The sequence below is a fragment of the Geospiza fortis genome, unplaced genomic scaffold (genome assembly GCF_000277835.1).
Source record: "Geospiza fortis unplaced genomic scaffold, GeoFor_1.0 scaffold40, whole genome shotgun sequence".
Classification (NCBI taxonomy): Eukaryota; Metazoa; Chordata; class Aves; order Passeriformes; family Thraupidae; genus Geospiza; species Geospiza fortis.
Window position 1 is genome coordinate 22,944,578 of NW_005054297.1, and position 22,087 is coordinate 22,966,664.

At 38.3% G+C, this 22,087-nt stretch overlaps 1 protein-coding gene across 1 annotated transcript in view; it reads right to left on the reverse strand.

Moving 5' to 3' along the window:
- Positions 1–22,087, reverse strand: part of GALNTL6 (polypeptide N-acetylgalactosaminyltransferase like 6) — a 273,134-nt gene that overhangs the window by 15,443 nt on the left and 235,604 nt on the right. Inside the window, exons 7-9 of the mRNA XM_031066187.1 lie at positions 20,027–20,134; positions 8,699–8,920; positions 1,564–1,680 (exon numbers count right to left, since the gene is read on the reverse strand). Coding sequence (XP_030922047.1) covers positions 1,564–1,680; positions 8,699–8,920; positions 20,027–20,134 — 447 coding nt within the window. The remainder of the gene's footprint in view (positions 1–1,563; positions 1,681–8,698; positions 8,921–20,026; positions 20,135–22,087) is intronic.

The following is a 22,087-nucleotide window of genomic DNA, read 5'->3' on the forward strand; positions in this document are numbered from 1 at the left end:
CGCCAGAGTATGCGCGGCTCCCCGCCAGCCCGGCGGAGAGGGTCTGTGCTGTCCCTGGGGCACACGTCGAGCACCGAAGTGCTTGAGGCTTCCCAGCTCTGGTTCTGGGATCTAAGGAGCTGGCTGGTTGAACTCCCTTCGTGCTAGCTTCACCTACAGATTCTTCCTTAGCCACTTTGTGTCCTTAGCACAGAAGCAAGACCTTTAGATCCAGTCTGATCCCAAAGGTTGCAGGAGCCCGGAATATGCTGAAACATGGATTCATCCCTAACATTTTTCTCCCTTCGTGTCATTTCCCCTTTGTTCCAGCCTTTACTCTTTCGAAGGATATTTCAAGTCTCCATTTACTCTGCTAACATTTTTTTATTTTCTCACCTTTTCATTAAACTTTTTTTTTCTTTTCTCATATCTGGCAGCCTCAGCATTCCCTCCTCCCTTCCTAAGGAGGGTTTGGCGCTGTGCAGATTTTAAAGCCAGAGAACACTGATGCATTTAGTCTGGACCATACAACTTCTTTCAATTAACTCCCTGAATTACTGTATGTCTTTCAGAAACAAAACAATTATATTTATCTCGTTTTGGCACCCTATCCCCATGCAGTATCTTTGGTAGCTATCTGAAGAAGTCTTCTTTCAACAACATCCTTTTTTGGGCCATGTTGTCACTTACCTAAATTGAAATAATCCTTCAGCTTCTTGGTTTCATGCACTTGCAGCTCTCCTCCTGCATTTCTCAGTATCCTCAGAGCGTGCTTTTTTGACCTCAGCACTTCAAATACCCCTCAGAACTCCTCTCTCTGAGCTTCTAAGTTTTTACAAAGTGTCGTGTGACTGCCAGGTCAATTTTTCTCCTCAGCATTACAAATCTTTTACTAATCAAGGACCTTTTCCTTGCTCACTAAATTTGCTAATAAATGGTTAGGTTGTACTTTTCATCTGGATTCTCCTTGCTCACACTGGCAAAACCCATGGCCTGTAAGTCATGTTCCCTTTTCTATGGCACTCACAGTGAGTAAAAATTAGACCTCTTTTCCTCCATACTCCTGAGAACTAATAGCTTTCTACCTAAGCAACCTAAATAAAAGCTTTTTTATTCTTTATAATTCCTTGTCTTTTGAAATGCTTTTTTGCTTACTTTTACCCATTTATTTAACTTATGCCTCATATTTGTTTAAAATAGAACTGCTTATTGAGATAAAAGTGTAAAAACAGACAATGACTGGAGCTGTAAAAGGCCTGGTACTATAGTTAAAATATTTTCAGGTAGCTCAACCAAAATCAACATGTTTTCATGACATGGTGGGGGAGAATGGGGCTTCAAAAAGCTCTCTGGGCATTGCAATTCCTTTTGGAAATGAAGACAGCCCAGGTGGCTGTTGGAATTTCTGAAGTTATGGTAAAGAGTATTTTGTAAAAGCCATGAAGGTCAGTAATAATTCAAAAATTATTTCTACACTCTGTTTTGCCTTAAGAAAAGGAGAAGCCCTCAGGAAATGTTTAAAAACTAGGAAAGAGAGGCAACAATGTTACTCTGATTTTCTCTTTCCACCCTTAAAATTAATACCTGCTCATGTGACCATGTTCGTTCTGAGCCGTCCTTCACACAGATGTCCAGCCTCAGCTCAGTGCCGGTGGCTCCGTGTTTGCTGTCCACACAAAGGTTGGCTGCTACGTTTCGAATCTGCAAATCCAAGCAGCAATATTTCACATTAAACTGGGCTGCAGAATGGAGCTTTCAGCATCAGGGGGTTAGGGGTTTAGCTCTGAAGAATTTGAGATTGACTATCAGTTAGTAAAACTGGTAAGAATTACTTTTTACAGGGTAGAGAGCTGTGTCCTGGAATGAACTACTCTTTATAGGAGCAGCTTCAGAAGCAAAGTTTGAAATATTCTGCTTAACAAATGAAAGGTAGATCTTAAGAAATACCTTCATGAAAAAAAAAACTAAAGAGAAAAAGAAGTTCAAAGCTTGTCTGACTGCTTCTTCCATCCTACGAGAGCAAGAGAGATCAACAGTATTAGAAGGAACTGATTTCTGTATGAGTCTCTCCCAGGCATGGGAGCAGTCAGCACACATTACAAATTCAGGCCTGGCCTGCTCCAATCCATGCTCTTACTTTGACACAATAACACCATTGTAGATAAGGTCACACATTACTCCCTGAAGTGCATAAAATTAAAAAATACTTAACAAGTCGGCACTGAAACTTACGCTTTTAAAAAGTACTTAACAAATCTGTACTGAAACCTATGCTTACCCATGGAGGTTCCTCCTGCATGCCTGCTGCAAACATTGCAGTGTAACTTGTTCTTAAAAGGAAAATCTTGTTCTTGAGGCTGATGCAACTGAGTAATAATTAATCTGTGACTATCAATCATACCAGTTATGTACTACTGCTGACATGTAAATTTTCTCTGAAACATTGGGTTGAAAAGTAGATTTGCCCACTGCCACCAAAAAGAGCAAAATCCTAACTTTGTGTTGCAAATCTACACACATTTCTCCTTGAGTTCCTTAGCTGGGCTGGTTAAAAATCCTTTAGACACCTCCATAATGAAAAGAATTGCTTAAAAAAACTTACCCTCTCAATGAGATAAACAGAAACTGAGTAACCAAAGTGCACGGAAACATGCGCAAATTCTAAACGTATAATATATAGAAAGCAGGTGCATATTTTGACATTCTGGATGCTACTTTGATCCTTTTTTAAAAGAAAGCTAAATGCTCTCTAGAATGGAGACGCAATTGAGTAGTCATTTGTGGTTTTTCATGAAAAACACTTTAGAAGTCACTGCTGTTGCCATAATATGCCTAACAAATGTACACATTGCCTCTGCATACCTCACACACATCCTAAGGATGGAAAACTTCACAGCATTGCACAAAACATTGCGAGGAAGGGAAATCCTTGTGCATGCAAGACACATGCCAGAGCTACTCTGCTCTTTTTCTGATTCTGCAGGAGTGGGATCCAGTCTATTAACCATGCTCAAGAAAGATTCACACAGATGGGAATGCAACAGGTAGTGAGAAAATGTAAAAACCCTGAAATATAAAAACTCTCAGGAAAGGTTTCAGGAGGCGCATTTGTTTAGCTTAGAAAATTGTACACTGGGTAAAAGATGGGGGAGCATCAGTTTGAACAACTGCCTTCAGGAACCTTTGATCCTTCACCAGGGCTCAGAGAAGCATTTAAAAAAAATTTGGACCAGCCCAGTCCTGGGATATTTTTTCTTTTTTCAATACAATAAAAGTTGCTAAAGATGAGGTAAAACACTAGCTGTTCATACACGCAACTGGATACAGAAATCCAGCACTGGGCAGACCCACAGTAAAAAAATTGAGAGGTGATTAGTTCTCAACAACCTTAATTTTAATATTACCCAGCAAAAGAGGCAGGAAAGAATAATGAGAGGAATAGAATTTAATGTCCTATTTTTAAAGTTTCATGTGAAATAAGTTCTCAGAGTATAATTTTTTTTGGAGAATGTTCAATCATTTCTCAATGCACCTAAATTTCCATTGTATAGATAAAGATTTCTGGTCTAATAGAAAATTAAATGATACATCAGTTCAGTTCTTACAGCATGCAAGTTAATTAAAATGGAACTGCTAACAATTGCCATTAATAATTGGGTATATTTATGTGACTCAGAATTGTAAAATGACAGTGAATACACTCCACATCCAATTAATGCTTAGTGCATTAAAAGGCTTTCATAATTTTGTCTCAATGGCACCGCTCCATCCCAGTCTCTGTCATTTGGACTGTGCAGAAAATGTGTTCAGTCCATTTCTGGAAAAGGCTTGAGCTGAAGCTACATTTAGTTCCTCCACTGCTGGAATCTGTCTCACATTCTTTATTTCCTCTCCTCTTCCCTCTACTCCTGGAAGGTTTTCTTGAGTTTGTTTTTCCTCTGTTTTTTGCAGCTTACATGTTAGCTCATCCTTTTTTTGTTTCATCCTTTCAGCTGCAGAGGGGTCATGGTTTGTTTTTTGTTTTCTTTTTGTAATAAGGCATTTCAGTCAAGCCTGTGTTTTTGTTCTCTGGCACTTTTCTGTGTGGCCTTGGCAGTTGCTAGAAACTGAACTGAGCCATCATGCCAGAGCCAGAGTCACAGGGAACATTCTGCCAAGCATCAGCACCACACAGCCTGCAAATCCCCTAAGATGCTTTCATGGACAAAGGAAGGAAAGCAGAAGCACAGGGTTTTTTCTTCTCATTTATACACCAATATGCTTTTGAACTGCCTTGTCTCCAGTCACACAGCACAATGGATTTAGGATTTTTAAGGTTATGAGTTACAACTAGAAAACAAATAGCTAGTTTTCCTGACATGTTTCCAACATTCCTATATGTGCAGTTGTAAGACCAGGGATGAACAGGAGACAGATTTTTATCAGACATGTAGGTAAGGCATTCAGTTGCTACATACAAAACTTTTTTGCTCAGTCTTAAATGCCATAATTTGTAAACACAGGCAAGCATACAGGAAAATCATGCTTCCAAGGACTTTGATGTATGCACTGACAGCATGGTAAGTGGTGATATTAAAGGCTGTTTCAGAATTAAACAAATTCTGACAAAAGCACAGGACGCTATCTCTAAGTCATCATACATACTTAGTTCTTGAAATGCCACCCTAACTCCCTATGGGCACTGTAGTCCTTGCAGAGAGCAGAGAGGTGTAGAAGTGTAAAGAACACAGCCTCCTAGAGCCCAGCAGTTATATTGACCAATATTCTTTGGTAATTCTAAAACTCTACAACTTTTCCCAGGCAAATGAGTTCCTGCAAGACTTGCTGTTGAGGCAGTAGCTATGTCCTGGCTCCTGCAGCCTTGCCCTGCGTGCCCTGGAGCCAGGCTGTCACCCAGGTATACACTTCAGCCTTCATGGAGCCTGGGAGGGGTGAGCCAGAGTGGGAGAGCCAAACTCCCAGGGGTTCTGGGAGCTGCCCTGCATGCTCACCATGACATGAAATTCTCTGTGCCAAAAGCAGAAAGAGGGAAAGTGTAGCAATCTAAAGACAACTGTATGTTCAATATCATCATCTGTGAACAGTGACTGTGGACATGATGTTAGGACAATGCTTATGGATACAGCAACAACAGAAGCACCTCGTACTATCAGTTTATATAGTACTCTCCCTACCTCTGATTTAATGCCTTAAACATGAGAATGGATTTAACTTTTAGAAGACATTAGCAGTATTCATTTATGTTATTTTCTTTTGTTTGAGCAGCACTTAGAGCCAGTTTTAGTGCACTGCTTACATACTAAGATAACCCTAGGGCCAACAATGTCTATGGATCAAATATATAAAAATGAGCCACTTCTGTCAACCGATACACAGTAATTTTAGAACTATTTATCCTTTGTGTGAGCCATGAAAAAGAAAAAGTCAAAGGTAAAGAAGTCAAGCACTGCCAAAAGCCTCACTGAAGAAACACGGGACTCTTACTCAGTGTGACATTGATCCTGATAAAAGAATTTGAACAGTCCAGCTGTGCAGCACTCGGTCTGTGCAGGGTGGGGTTATATCACTTTTGTACAACAGATGTGTGACACTTGCTGGGCTCAGATTGACTCATTAAGGGTATGAGGATGACACATTTTTAAAAAAGGAAAATAACTGAAAGAGAAGTTAGTGAGCTCTTAGGCTTTCTTCTTTTTTCAAATGTGCCACTTGACTTCATGTGCGACATTTTCATGTCATTGCTGTAAAAATCCATGAGCTGGGGGCTGAGAAAGAAGTACTCTCAGGTTCTACAGCTTAGCACTGCTGCACTGACTGAGACATTTCCTCATTAAATTACTGAAGTTCATGTAACAGCAAGTGAAACCAAGATTAAATAATTCCCTTTTGGCTGAGTAAAAACTTTTTATTGTACCACCTTGACTACAGAATTCATGAAATCTAAAATAAATGACAATGCCTGATATTATATGATTGATTTAATGCAATATGTGTTTTCAAAAATACTAGAAGCTGTGATATCTGCACAATATACTCATGCTGGATCACAGCTTGTAAATTCATGAGCACTTCCTAAGAAAACACCTTGTGGCAAATTCACACCTATTGTTTTAGGTAAGACTTCAAATTCATATTACAAATATATTATTCTGTCTTTAAAAAAGCATGGGATGGGTATTACGGTTTTCAACTTGTACCAGACTTTCTAGTATATTCAAAAGAGTAAGAACAAAGCCTAATTGAAAATGTTCCTCTTTTCCACAGTGGAAAAGAGTACAGTTACATCACTCAAACACAGAACTGACAGTCTCACTAACCTTAATCTATCTAGATTTGCTGTTACATTGCTCTACTGCACATATTTCAGATGTTACAAGGCAGAACAGTTTATCAAGGGTATGTAGACCCTGCCAGCTACAAGGACAAAGGCACAAACACACATAAGAGATAAGACCACAATAAGTGTAGAAAAAACCCCGCTTTTTGTTTTTGTTTTCAAAATGTCCTTATTTTCTATCATAAACAGATTTTTTCAAGAAATGTAAGAGTCAGATTTTAAACAAATGTGTTTGCAAAAAAAGAGGAGCTGAGCACAGGCTGTTTAAGAGACGTCTGGTTTCACACCACATGCTTTTACTAGCTAGATATCAAAATACTAGAGCCAAATTTGTCTGTGTACTTCATTGTTTACTCTTTCTCAGACTGGCATAGGCAAGCAGATATAAAGTATTTCCAAATGGAAGCAGAGAGGTACTAAATGACAGTATTGGCACGGACTTTTGGTGTGTATAATCAGCAAGGTTTCAAGAACTGAGTGATTCTTACAAAGCAGTAACATTACAATCTGCTTCCCTCTTTCAGCTTCTCACAGCCATTGACCTTCAAGGTTTTTCAAGGTCCTTGCAAGTGCCAACAAATTAATTAAAACTGCACAGGAATGTGACAATCTCGGGAAAAACATGAGAAGGAGGGCTGATAGTTCTCTTCCTGTTATTTTAGAGAAAGTATGTTTTAGACAAAAAAGAAAATCTTTGGTCTTCATGTCCTTCCTAAGAACTTAGTAAATGCTTTTAAGGCACAGATTTCACACCATTGATATGATTTTGATTTACTGTTAAAATACTTGGGCTTATGCAGAGATTATATTAATGTTGCTGTGAAAAGAATGAATACCTGAATCACAAGCTCCTCCTCTTAGACCCTTTTGATTGAGTTAAGGATTGTCCAGCTGGCCAGAGAAATTACGCATCTCCTGATCCCAGTCCTCCAAGGACACCCATGTATAAATGTGAAAGATGGTGAAGGAAGATCACAGTAGGAGTCACAGCAATCTGATCCAGCCTGACTTCTACTGATAAATTCCTTACCTCTCACTACACATTCATCTCATAGAGTGGGCAGCAGCATCAAAAAGAAGAAACTTTAACAACAAAGGAATTCATTACTGCCAAGAAGTAGCAAACAGTATGACACATATAAATTGGAGGTTTTTTTAGCATCTGTAACTGATCGCTTATAAAGAAGAATTAAGGATTGCTAGTACCAGAGAAATATATTTTAGAAATCTCACTATGAGGTAATTTGCCTTTCTAAATATAAATTCTGGAGAATAGTAGAGATTCCTATGTTTAGAAGTCTATGGTCCAGTCTTGACCACTGGGAATATGCAGACTTGTGCCTGATCTTACCAAATGTTTTGGTCAAAATTTCAACTTCAGCCACTGGTTTCAAATATGAAAGTTAATTTTCTGACAGCCCCAAGAATATACACAAAAAATCAGAAAAGGCTGGAACTCACAGTACAGATATTCCTATAGTTTTTAAAAAGTAGCACAATACATTGGAAGAGTGAAATCTTCTTTATATATCTTAATAAACTGAGAGGAAAGAGCTTTCTGCACATGACCTATCCATGGCATGAAGCTGCTGTACTTTTGGGGGCAAAAGCCACAGCAATTTTTCAGTGCAGCTAAGGAAGTAATTTCCTCTCACAGCTCTCCTTGTGTTCTCATTTCTTCTGCACAAAACAAACTGTCAAAGCAAGGTTTGCTACAGCTCTGCTCTTCACAAAGGTCTGAATGCAGAACATCTTTGATCATAGCTGGCTGTTTGCTCAGCCCTTGCTCTGCAGTGATGCTTTTGTGGTCTCTCCCTCCTCTCATCCATCAATGGAGAAATTGTATTTGTCTGCTACTGGTACTCAGTGACGACAGCACCTACAGAATTCATAGAACAGCTGAGCAAGATGAGTCATTTTAAAAGGAAAGTATCCATGCTTTGCTTTTCACATTTCACGTGTGAGCAAACATAACTCCATCTGCACACAACTGTCCTTGTAAGGACAGCAGGAGTTATACCAGTAGATACGCAAAAAACCCCAAGCAGTGACTTCAGACTCCTTTTTACTAAGGCGATTCTCTGAATCTCAAATATTCTGCAACATGCAGTAATGAGTGCTACATATGTTTTTACTCATTCTTGTCCTCATTGTGCATACATCATATGCCCTCTACACACAAAGTTGAAATGAGTTACAAAAGCAATAGTGATAGTTCTAAGACATGACAATTTCTTATTTTAATGGATAGTTCAGGGACTGGTTCAACATCTGTGAACTTCCTTAATAACACTACTTAACATCAGGTTTACTCTCATTTAATAATTTTAATTTCCCTCAATCTGAAATGTTAGATTCATTTAAACTTGATCTATTCCTCACCTCCCCCCAGGCAGCAGGTGGAGGCTCCACAGGAGGGTAGTATTTGGGGACATCCCAAGCCACTGCAGCCATGAACCACTTGAAATCTTTACACTTGAGGTGCTTGCGCAGCTCCTTCTGGGCAGAGATGTCACCAGTGGAGAGATGTCTGTACTCGGGCCGTCGCTGGTAAATGTACTCTGCAAACTCATCCATCCACGTCTCGGCCACTCGCTTCAGGTTCTGCGGGGCCCAAAAAAGAGTAAACATTAATTTCCTCATGTTTTGAGTGAATGATATTCATAATAGGGAAAATTTAAAACTAAACAAAACAAGAAATCAGCATTCTACACAATTTTTTAGCTTAGCTGGTCTCATTTCTCAGTCTTAAAACCTGGAAGAGTTCCAGTAACTGTACGCTATCTTTACTGCAGTGTTGAGCAAACACTACAGACTACTAAGTACCTTGCTTTCCTGCTAGCTCTGCGAGAGACAGCCTTTGGTCTGTTGAACATCTTATTTTCCTTCACATTCTTTATGCACATTCTTCATATGGGTTTTTGATTAATGATGGATGTTGAACAAAAATTTCCTTCCCGCTGCTTACATTGGCCCCTGTTTTTTCAGACCTGCTAATGTGGAAGAATGGTTCAAATTCTTCCTTCTGATCTATTTCACTTTGCATCTGAAATGCATTTGAATTTCAATCTGTGATGATACTGCTTAGTCACCAAGCAACTCCTACCTAAATTTTAGGGTGAGGTCTTACAAGTGAATGTTTGGGGGCAAGCAGCCCTGAAGAGGAGTTGATCTGAAGAAACACACCTCCTGGAATAGGAGACACAACAACCTCTGGCTTTCTGCACTCACTCATCCTATGAACATATCTAAGACTATTTAGGTTCCATGAAACCCAACTCTGACCATGTTCCACAAAGTTCATTTTTGTTGGCATTTTATAGAAAACAGAATTGTCTATTTTGTTGCGTAAGAATTTATTCCAATTATATTTAACTAAATTAGCTTCCTCAAATTATAAAATAAAATAAATACCATTGCAAAGAAAAGTTCTGGGTAGACTGAAAAGATATATTTTATTGTTATTTACCACCAAAAAGGAGGCATTTTTTTTTCTGTATTTTTGTTTGCTTTTAAAAATCCTCCTGTAACTCAATCCACACAAATCTATGTGCAGATGTTGTAGTGGAGTATGGGCTTGGTCTATTCTGTATTGCCACAGCTATCCAATAACCTTTTATAACACCAACAAAGCAACATCTCTCTAGATGACTTTGAGACACTAGGGTGTTCTTATTGCTTTGATTGTAAAAACAAGATAACCAAGTTTTATAATATTCTTTTTATAGAACACTAACTACAAAATGCTGAGATTCACTCTGTAATAAGCTGGAGGACAACATACATCTGATTACCATCAACATAAGGTAATGATTCTTTTCAAAACATTCTCTGCAACCAACTAAGCTGGATTCATACTCTGACTTGCCTTCAAGATTCACTGGAAAATTCTTTTCCTGAATTTTATTAATCTATGTAAACTAAATGTCTCTGAACTAATAAGGCTTATCTGAATACAAAGACTGCAAGACACAGAACAAAGGAAGTACTTTTAGCTGACACTGCAAGATAAGTTTCTGTGTACCTTCTCTCTGTGAAGCAAGTATGTTAAACCTGCAGGGATAAAGCAACTAACATTAAAGCAGTGTAAGAATTCACAACACTCATATCCTTATTCAAAAATGGCTTGTGCCCCACATAAGTTTGACTTGTGCTGTAATTTCATGAAGACCTAAATAACTTTACAAGAAATTAGAATTCAAGAATAGGAACTGGGTAGGACAAAGAAAACCAGAAAAAAATCAAGAACATCATCTAAATGACAATCTCACCTTTCTAGCAGAAAACTTATAACACAGAAATTTTCTGACACATAAAAATATTATGTGATGAGATTTTGTACATGAAAAATATTAGAAAAAATAATAAAAATATTATTAGGAACATTAAACAAAAAGACAAAATAATGAAAATATGTGTGATTTCTACCATAACTTTCTCTGCAATGCTGCATACCTCATTTGCTACAATGCGAATGCAGTTTAGAACTGTTCTATTAAATAGTTTTTTGCAATCACTTCACTTCATCTGATAGGATTTAAAAACTATACCATAAAAAGAGCCATTCAGTGAACGTACAGTAAAAAAAAAAAAGTTCTCTTAGGAAAGAAAAATTCAAGATAAGTCTTGCACCACCCATACTAAGAGTAGTCTCTGATGGACTTTCTTCTTTAGTTACTTGGCTCCACTAAAAGGACTGCATTCTGCTTTAGATGATTGTTACTGATAAAATAGGAGTCCAACAAAAATCTTGATATTGTACCTGGTCACTAACTCAAAATTTTAATTCACTGGTCAAAACTTTTTGTTTTCCAATACCACCTTTATAACTGTTTGGGTTTCATGTGTGTTTTTGTGTAAACGCACTAAACACAGTATTAAAAGAAATAGTCAGTTCTTCCCACAATTCCCCAAGTATCAGGTAGGACACTTTGGATAAATCTATTTAAAACTTTGCCTCCCTGTTCTTCCAAGACCGTTCTTTCCATCATATTCTAAATATTGCCAGTAATGAACTAGTATATCATCCTTACTATGTTTATACATCGATTTCATAAGCCAAACCTTTATGAGGCAGCCCTTTCAAAAGGTTTGTTTTTAAAAATACAGACTCTTGATTTGCTAGCTCTAAATCTCCAGACTACTTATGAACATGACCAAAAAGAACACTGTGTTCTGAAGTAGTAAGAAGCTGTTTCTGGGGCAAGCACTCAGCATCTAAACAAATTAATTTTAAAGAGGTTTGTTGACCTCAGCCTGGGTTAGGATTTCTTATCCTTATTACCACTACACAAGCTCAGAAATCACCATACTTTCTTTTAACATAAATGTGTACAGACCAGTAGTAAAACTCTTCATACTTGAATTGAATGCAGTCAAGAAGAGCTGCTGTACTGAAAGCTGGTTTGGTGCAACCTTGCACAGAAAAGGCAAACATCATTTACCTTCTTGTTCAGAACACAGCATGTTCCTAGAGCAAAAATACAGGCTGTCCAAGATGAGATGGGTGAACTTGTAAGCTGAAAATTCCCATTCTGTGGCTGTCTAGCAGCATGATAAATTGCAGAGAACCTCATAGGATCACAACTCTTCTCTGCCAATTATGGTAGGGAGCTGCTGGGCTTTTACTCATCCTATCTGAGGAGCACAACCAAAACAAGAGCCCTCATCTCTGAGCACTTTAGGCCTACCAATCAAATGACTTACTGCAAGGTAAGGATGTGATTTCAAGTTCTTTACAAGTCTTCCAGAGTTGTCATTCCCATAGTTTGGGTGGATGTCTGACACAGTGGATGGAGGAAGGAGAATGGTCACTTCCTCCTCGCCTGACCCTTAGGTGAGGCTAGATACAAGCTGAGCACGTCATATAAGCACAAGTAGGACTGGTTTGGAATAGCTACCCAATCTTGACAGATTGGGTAGCTATTCAATCCCAATCTAGCTGAAAACCAGGCTTTAAGCAGTTTGATAGGATTTTACTCTGTGTGGGCATACTGCCCCAGAACTCGCAGGCCAAAGAACTTTAGAAGCCTTTCAGATTAGGTTGCATTTTGTGAACGTCTTACAGCATCATTTAACCACCCATTTAATTTTCATCATCATGAGACAGTTTCACAGTCAAAGTAATCTTCAAGTAATTTAGAGTCTACAGGAGTTTGATTTGAATCTTCTTGATTTCTGTCTCCTGTTACTATTTATGTTATTTTGTCCAGAACATTCCTCTAAAAAGTTTTTCAAATGGCATCAAATACCACTTATAGGAAGAACCAGTTTGGGGATATCTTTGTGGTAGATCACTCTTGCTTGGATTTCAATCTGAAAACCTCATGTAAATGAATGTGGAAAGGAAAAAAAGAAAAATAGAATCATAGAATCATTTAGATTCGAACTGACCTCAAGGATCATAGAGTCCAGCTGTTAGCCCAGTACTGGCAAGCCCACCACTAAGCCATGTCCCTAACTGCCACATCTACATGTCTTTTAAATACCTCCAGGGACGGTGACTCAACCACTTCCCCGGGCAGCCTGTTCCAATGCTTGACAACATGTTTCTACAGCTGAAAATGGCGTAGCTTAGCTTGGTTGACAAATTCACTGCAAGGCTACAGATGTCCAGATTGGTTACTCTTAATAGGAAAAAAAAAAGGAAAAAAATTAAATAAAAACAATTTGACGAAGATCAAGTAATTATTAACTAGTTACATGAATTGACACACAAAATAAAGAAGTCAGAGGGACTCTAAGTGGACATCTGAGGAGGTTCTCAGGACCTATCCAAGAAGACCCATGACAATTTGTTCTCTCTTTTGTCATTTTCAGTGGAAAATTTCTGTATGAGAATAAATAAGGCCAATGGTATTTCAGTAGATGCATATTTCTATATGTTAGGTTGTAACAGCTGTCATAAAGAAACTGTGAGATGACAGCGACAGCAACCACACTGAGTCATCAGCTGTCATCAGTTGCTCATTTACACATTTTTGATATAACCTTAATCACTGTTACAATTTTACTCTCTGGTAAATTCTTTACCACTGGGCTCACATTTAGACAAATTTTATTTAAGTTTATATGAACTCCCACATTTAAGACTGCGATTTTGCTTTGCATTTTTAATCAATGATAGCCTACAAGACAGTAAGTTACAATGTCATGGACACATGGATGTCATGGTTTAACCTCAACTGACAAGTAAGCACCACACAGCCACTTACTCAGTCCTCCTTAAAGGAGTGGGAGAGAGAATCCAAAGAGTGAAAAGGAGAGAACTCAAGAGTTGAGATAAAGACAATTTAACAGGGAAAGGAAAAACTATGCACACAAGTGCAGCCATTCACCTCTCCCCATGGAAAGGCTGGTGTTCAGTCATCTCCAGGAAAGCAGGGCTCCTTCATGCCTAATGGTGACTTGGGAGCACAAACATCATCACTCTAAATACCCCTCCTTCCTCCTTCTTCCTCAGCTTTATATACTGAGCCTGATGCCATATGGTCTGGAATATCCCTGTGGTCAGTTTGGTTCAGCCGTTCTAACTGTGCCTCTTCCCAGCTCCTCGCCCGTCTTGCTGGGTGGGGGTGGTGATGTGAAGAGCAGAAAAGTCCCAGTGCAAGCCCTGCTGAGCAATAAGGAAAATATCTCTACACTGATCACAATTTCCAGCACTAATCCAAAACACAGCCCCATACTAATTACTCTGAAGAAAATTAACTCTATCTCAGCCAAAGCCAGCACAGCAGACTTCAACAAAAGAGTTTAAATCAACTTGACAGGAGAAAGAGAGAGAAAATGAAGACTTCTGCACTTGAAAAAAGAAAATTTTTCATGGGCCATTTTGTTCAGTGAGCAGGGTAGATACACCTCTGTGATCAAATGACTGTCCCTTTTTTAAGTGTGAAAGATCATCTGTCATTTTCAAGAGACGTGATAATACTCAGTGAGAAGAAAGCAGACACTGACCATGAGAATGGAACATCAGGGCGAGACAGGGACATGTCAAAGGACAGATCCATAAATATAAGCTCTAAGCAAAGTTTAACTGGATTAGTGTCTAATATGAGAGGGGTAGTTCCTCACTTTGTCATTGTAGATGGTGTGCTGGCTTGAGATGACAGCACTCATAGGAGAGCTCCTGAGCTTTACTGCGAGCCAGCACACCTCCATCCTCTAGGCGCATCTTTTCCAATTAACATTTTAGATGCAGCCCTTGCACTAATATAACACTGTAATTCCTGTTCTTAGTTTCTCCAGATGTTCTAAAGATTTTTATCAGGTGTCTCTAAAGGAGCACAATGGTTTTATTGTTTGTCTCATTTCACCTGCATAACTGGTTTTTTTCCTGCTTTTGTGTCTATCTCACCACATGAAACCGACCCTGATCTCAATCAATAGACTTTACTTTTGTCAATACCAAACTACTACTGGAACATTTGAAACTTGTAATGAGATCCTATTGTCCTGCATTTAATCTGAACATTTTCCAGGAAGCTGGATGTCACCAGCTGGTATTTGTTACATGAGACAGGACATCAAAATCACTTTCAATTATGCCAGTCAAATACGAATCACCACAGCATGTCTGAGGCCCGACTGTATTTTGGTTGTGAAATGTAAGAGGGAACATTACTGTTTTCTTGCCAAGAATAACACAACAATCTCAGCAGATTAATCTCTTTTTTTTGCTAATAAAATTCTAGTAGTATTATTTTCACCTCACCTACATCATATTACCAATTTGAATTTTTCTATTTTTGTTTTGTGAAGCACAGTATTGTGGCTAATTCAAAATGGGTGCCCTGTTTACCTCTACAAGCAGCTGTATTTAATTTGGCTGGAAATAATACAATATACAGTTTGTTTTACGCAAAATGTATTTTAAAAGTGCATTGGGATCTATCCAGTCAAGAAAACTCTATGTTCCTCTGGAATATGGGTAGCATAATGTTACAATGAATCATCACAGAGAAGAGAACGAAGTGACTGGAGGAGCTCATCCAACAAGTATGGATTAATATGCCAGAAGCAGCAGGGCATAAAACTCCACAGCACTCACAAGGAGAAAAACGATACTCTCAGTTTTGTGCAAAGATCCTTCCATCAGTGTCAGAACACAAAGTTTACCATGTCTGTGAATTTCTACAGCAGAAAAAGAATAAAACATTTCCTGGACACTAACCACAATCTTGTGATGTTCGGGTTTTAATATTTTAACCTGCCCACATCAGTTAAGCCTCAGCTGGGGGGTTTCATACCTTTCCCTTTCTCCCCTAACTCCCTCTTAATTTACACAGTGCTATTGTCTGTCAATATTTCCCCTTCTTGGGTATCTTATTTTGGTTCTTTACACATAACTGTGTTTTAAACTTAACTGGGTTTCATATCAGAAATATTTATGTAAAAAACTCCAAGAACCAGCAAAACCCAACCCAAATAAAAATATGTCTGCAGGCATAAAATAAATGCATCTGCATGGAAGATAGTATTCTAACTAGATGACAAAGCTCAAGTGGTATATAAATAAATCTTCTATGAGTTAGCACAGCTGGCAGAGAGGCAAGAGCCTATTTATTTTCAGCCAGTAGTTTGCAAATACCTAGAGCTGAAATTCCACAGACGTCATCTGAAAACAAACAGGATTTCATTCTCTCTATAAAAGTTTGTATCTCCACCAGGTACACAAAAATAGTAATTTAAGATCCATGCATTGGGAAATCGAAACCTCTCGCTCAAATGAGGCCAGCCTGCAGAGTTTGGGGGCAGGGATGTTTCTGGTCCAGTGAGGATGCTGCCTGCCCCTAGCTCTGTGGCTGTGAGGGGGCTGTGGAACACAGAATGACACTACAAGAACATCTCCACAAATCTGCTGGCTGTTGCCATGCTTGTGTTACACACGCATACAGTCCATAGCCCATCCCAGCAGCTGAGCCTGGAAGAGTTCAGGGGTTTGACTCCAAATAGATTTATTGAGCCTCAACCCTTGGGTTCCAGTGCTAGCCTATGCAGTAAATCCTGAAAAGTAGCTACCACCATTTTGATGTAGTTATTGTCCAAGAATATCTAGTTCTCCATCTTGTGATCTTTTTTTTGTGGGATCCCATGTCCTGGCAGACAGGGAGGAATTCAACTTAAGGTTAGGATTCACCACCCTGTGGAGTTAGCATCCAATTTGAATTTCAGTGGGATTGCCCTTCCCACTAATGCTCTGTGGCAAATCCTAAAATGCTGTGTAAAATACCTGCAAGAAAAAGAAATTCTGTGGATATATTTTGCAACTTAGTTCATCTCTGCAAATCCTATGGAACAGTGAGATTTTATTGATATATTTCTTACAGCTTTTATAGAACCACAAATAGAAAAAAAAAAACACCCAAAAAGCAAAGAGAAAACTAAAGAAAATAAATAATAAATTGATATACACCTAGAAGAAAATGCTAAGAATATTCTGTGGTCCAATTTCATAGGTAACTTGCTAAAAGTAAATGGCTTAGCTGGAATTGTTAAAAGGAAAGCAAGATTCAGAAATACAAAAAGCAACTAAAATAATCCAGCAAAACAATTCAGCAGTTTTTAGGATCTGTGGGTTTGCTTTCTAAACATGCCTTACCTAAAACAAAAAGGTGAAATTAGTTATTATTTACTGCAGTTTTGTGCAGATTTACAGGTTTGGAATGAATGAATAATTATGTGATGTTTCCAGGTTAAAAAGTGGAATCAGTGTTGACATCTGCATGCCTATTAATATTTCTTTATGTGAAATTGCCTGTAAATTTAACACTGACTGCTTTCAGCAAGCAGCAATATCTTAAGACATCTTCAGACAAAAAAATATTCAGTCTTTTAATCTACATTTGATTGTCAGAATCTGTTTATAAATCTACTACACGTTTACGGCTTTCTTTAAGTTTGCTCTGCACCACCAAACAATATTACTAAGTTTTATATATGTATACTTTTTGATTTATGTGGGATGTGGCAGCAACCAATATGCATAAGCTTCCCCAATCTTGAGTGACAGGTAAGATATAAAATTGATATCATGAGCCATACTATTATGTGTGGTACAATAATGATTATTTAGTGATGGGAAGGTGCAACAAAGGTTTTTGACAGGTCTCTGATCTATTAAATCAGACATGATTCTCATGCCAGGTTACAGCTCTCTAAGCAGATACTGAGATTGGTCAAGTGTTACGTAGCTGGCTGAAACTGTGTGTTGAAATTCATCGCTAAAAGATAAAGCAAGGTGAAATCCCAAAGGAAGTTAAAATGCTCACTTTAAAGATTATGTTTTAAGGGTAAACATAAGCTGAAACAGCTTGAAAGGAAACCCATGGCATGATTTGGCCTATGCCTGAATTTGTCTGGGAGTTCTGTTCTCTTCCTAATTTCAGTCCCCATTTCCCTTCTGCTGGTGCTGGGGAATAGGATGGGAAAATCTGTCAACCTTTTAGGCAGTATCTGCACAAGGGGAAATTCTCCCTTGACTAACAAAGGTCTCTTGCACTCATTTATAGAATCAGAGCTGGGCTTTCAAGGGCTTATTCCTTTGTGAACTGCATCTCTGGCATGCTCTTTTAAACAGCAGCAGGTAGAAAAGGATTTAAGTAAAAACCATTGTGGAACCTACTTAGTAGTGAAAAGTACTGCTTTTGGCAGTGGGGATATTTCCAGATATTCTTGAGTGTGTTACTTATTATATATCTGAACTAGAAGGAAGTTTTTGATAAAAAACTCATAAAGCGTAGATTATAATATTTGGATAATATAACATTTGGAGGATAAAACAAAGACAGTTGAAATATCCAGGCCATTCCTGTGGATATTTGCCTAATATTATTTTGGCTAAGAGCTCTATTTGGGGCTGACACACTGAAGATTAATTTGTCCTTGATTTTTTTTTCTGGCAAGGATGAGCAAAAGAGTATATTTTTAGATTTAAAATTACACACAATATGATGGGTCAAGGACAAAATTCTCTTTCTTGCCTAGTTATTGAAATAGCCCAAAACACCAAAACAGACAGACGCTCTTGTGTTCTTGTTAGCCTTGACGCAATGGAAAGAATACTGTACTGGAAAGAAGCTGTGAAACTGAAAATTCAAAGTTTCTGTTAGTGATAACTGTATGTCACAAATTTACCTAAGCATCATGTTTTGAACTGCCACAACACAGAAAGAATGACCCATTTTTGAATGGAAGGATAAGGCCCACCACTAGATCTTTTCCCACAAGCTATAAAGTAATCAGTCTGTGCATGGGCAGAGATATCAGATTTATAACTGGAAATGTTTTTTCAGTAATATTTCATGAATGATTTATTGAAATCAAGCTAAAATAAATAGTACAGGAAGGCTGCAGGCTGTGGCTGCCTGATGGTTGTAGGCATTCACAGCGCCTCCATGAAAGCCAGTTCAGCACAGACCTGTGCAAGATGCCAGTAGCACAAATAGAAATTACTGTATTTTGCTCTTACAGGTAGTGCATGAGAGAGCATATTTTCTAATGAGATACTATGTGCTGTAACAGAATAAAACAGAGACTGAGGTTTGAATTTCTTATTTCCAGTTGTGTGTGATTTTTTGCGGGGAATATCATAAATGAAGCAGTTTCATTCAGGCAGTCCAAAACTCTGGATGGGCAATTCCGACAGGACACAGAGCTATACTTGGGGAAGACATTAATCTCACAATTTAGTCAATACGGTTTTTGCCCCCCACCACTAATTCCACTACTGGATTGTGTGCCACAGTGTCTACACTAATGTCCTGTTAATGCAAATTCTTCTTTCTGTCTTGCCAGCTGGCAGGCAGGCAGCACAGGCAGCCTCCTTTTTCTGCTGCAGTTAGTACAGCAAGCCTAGTCCTGCAGTGCTGAAACTGAGAATATCTCCCCCTTAAAGCAAGAAATTCATTCTTTTATTCATACCACATTTTCATTATTAAGAAAAAACTATGATTCATAAAGTATTACCCTATGGCAATATGCAGACTTTAATATTAATGCCATTTTATTATTAAAAAAATCCTCTAAACCAGAGAAGATTAAACTCAAGCATGAATAAATACCAGTATCTTCCTGGAAGCTACATCTGTGTCCTTCATCTCCCATCTTTTGACATCCTGTGAACATCTCCAGAAAGTTACAGAACATTTTCTCTTGAGCAAAAAGCCCCCTCATGGATATGAATGTGTTCAGTAGTCTTTGAGAAATGTCTAGAGGTCTTGCAATTTCTCACTCTCAGAGCTCCAAGCTGGCTCTATTCCACAACCAGATTTTACACAATAATCAGACAGACGCTCAAATAATTGTTACTCAGTCCCTTTGCCTCAGAAAACATCCCTTCCATGAGATTGTGCCAGTTCTGCTGACTGATAAGAAAATGTGCATTCAAATTGGTCCTGATTACAAAAACTATGACTGACAACACTGTGTAATTTGAGAACCACAAGCCTTAGGTTATTCCTAGGTTCTTTTGAATCAGCATGAAATGTGCTTCTGTGCCGAGACGTCCAACCCTGTAATTTTAAGCTTCCATTTTATTCTTGGCAATCTTATCTCTGAAAGGCAGGATAACTGCAGTAATTGCACATCTCATTTCAGAAAAATAAAGAAACATTCATTTTCCATTTTAATAGTTTACTGGAAACTGGTTCACAAGGAATGAAGAGACTGATAATAAATGAAAATGAAAAACAGCAAGACCCAATTACTCACCCGTGCAAGGCTGGTTCCAGAAGGGACTTTATACGGGACGTACTTTCTGTAGATGTGTCCAACTCGAGAGCATGGAACATCATACATGCCACCTCCACACATCCACACCTGGAGGCAGACAGAAAGCAAGTGAGAGAATGATTCCTGGAAACAAATGAGGCAAAAAAATCACATTTTAATTAATGTGTATGTGAAAAAACCACATCATTCTGTGCTGACCCCTCCCACAGTCATGGTGGTCTTCTTGGCATGCTGGTAACTGGGATATGGTAAGGTGGCACTCTCCCACCCAGAACCTCACTGTGCAAAAGTAGAATATGTTCAAAAGAAAATTATAAAATATGTATAAATAGAATAGGAATAGGAATAGGAATAGAATAGAATAGAATAGAATAGAATAGAATAGAATAGAATAGAATAGAATAGAATAGCTTGGGTTGGAAGGGAGTTTAAGTTTGGCCACTTTCATTGTACTTGCCTGTTTGTGTTATAGTGGGTATATCTGCCTGGTCCTGGAATCCAGCCCCTGACTGACTGTGCTATTCATACTGTGAATGGGGAAGATAGGGGTTAGGGTGACGGCTTGAATGACAAAGAGATTTAGGTAGCTGCTTCTTAGAGATCATTTTTGTATCAGCCCTTACAGTCCCTTAGCAATTAGCCACGGCATCCAACCTGATAATGAAATATTTGAGGATCTAATCTCATTACAGAGTAAACCTAAGTACACTAATGTAAATCTCTAAGGAAGGCTTGAAAGTAGTGACAGCGGAGCTTTGTCTTTAAATTCCATGGACACTGATGTGCAGTTGGATAGAGTTGAGAGCTACTCAGGAAGCTGCTGCTTACTGTCTGCCATCACAGAATTGACTAAGGCATAGGAGCTCTGAGTAGATGCCTCTGGACATTTCATTTACTCTCCTAGTAAGCACGGTCCTTCTTAAGGAGGAAGTTTGCTGGTAGATTGGGAATGGAGACTTTAATGCTCTGCCTCCATGCCAAAATAGCTAATTACCACCCAGAGCAATCTCGCAAAAAGTCACGTCATGCGGACACAAGGATCATTTCCTTAAAAAAAATTTTGTAAAATCTGCCTCTTAAATTAACCTTGAAATCCTCACCTGTTTCATCTCATGACAGCTAATTCACTGGAAAACGCGCATAAACATAGTAAAATGTCATAAAAGCAAGAGTATTAAAATAATGTTATTTACTTTTCTAACAGTATTTCCTTTGTATGTTACATCATTTGTACTTTCTTAAAGTGGAAATTTGCTCTCTGTGGCTGTCTTCAAACAACCCAGTGCCCCAGTGAAAGTGCAGACCTATGTTTAATCTTTGTTCTTGTTTTTTAAATGGAGGTGCCATTTCAAAGGCTAGACAAATTATTACTGTGATTAATCAAGGCTTCTTAGCCTTTGAAAAATGGACAGCATAGCAGTGCAACTCAAAGGTCAGCCCCAGCAAAAATTTAAAAGACAAGAAAGCAGAAATTACATATATATGTACATACACACATATGTGTATATAAATAGGCCAGTATTACTTTAACTGAGGTAATGAGAGCTGCAGTAGATATATACTGCATTTCCTCTAAAGCAGTAGGATAACAGTATAAAATAATAAAAACAAAGAAACCCCAGTCAGATATGCTGAGGCAATAACAAGTGGGAGGAAATAACACTGTGTTAGGCTTATATTTCATAGATATAAAACCTGAAAATGCTGTGCTGCACCTGAGGTATGCTGCGCAGGGTAATTGAAATGAATCTTGGGCTGCCTTGAAGGATATTTAGCAGCTGTTCCTGTTTATCTTTCAGCTTCAAAATGGTATTAAAAGCATTTTTTATACTTTCCTGAGAAGATCAATTCTGGCAATTTTGTCTTTAAGATGTGCATTTTTATGTCACACGCACTAAATACAAGAAATTGGAGAATGACTTCTGTGTTAAGTATTACAGACCTCCAGCATTTCATGAAAGAAACTCAGGTGGTGTGCGACATTTGGCAAAATTATATCAGAAGCAATGAAACTCTCAGGATCATTAATGTCTCCTTCTT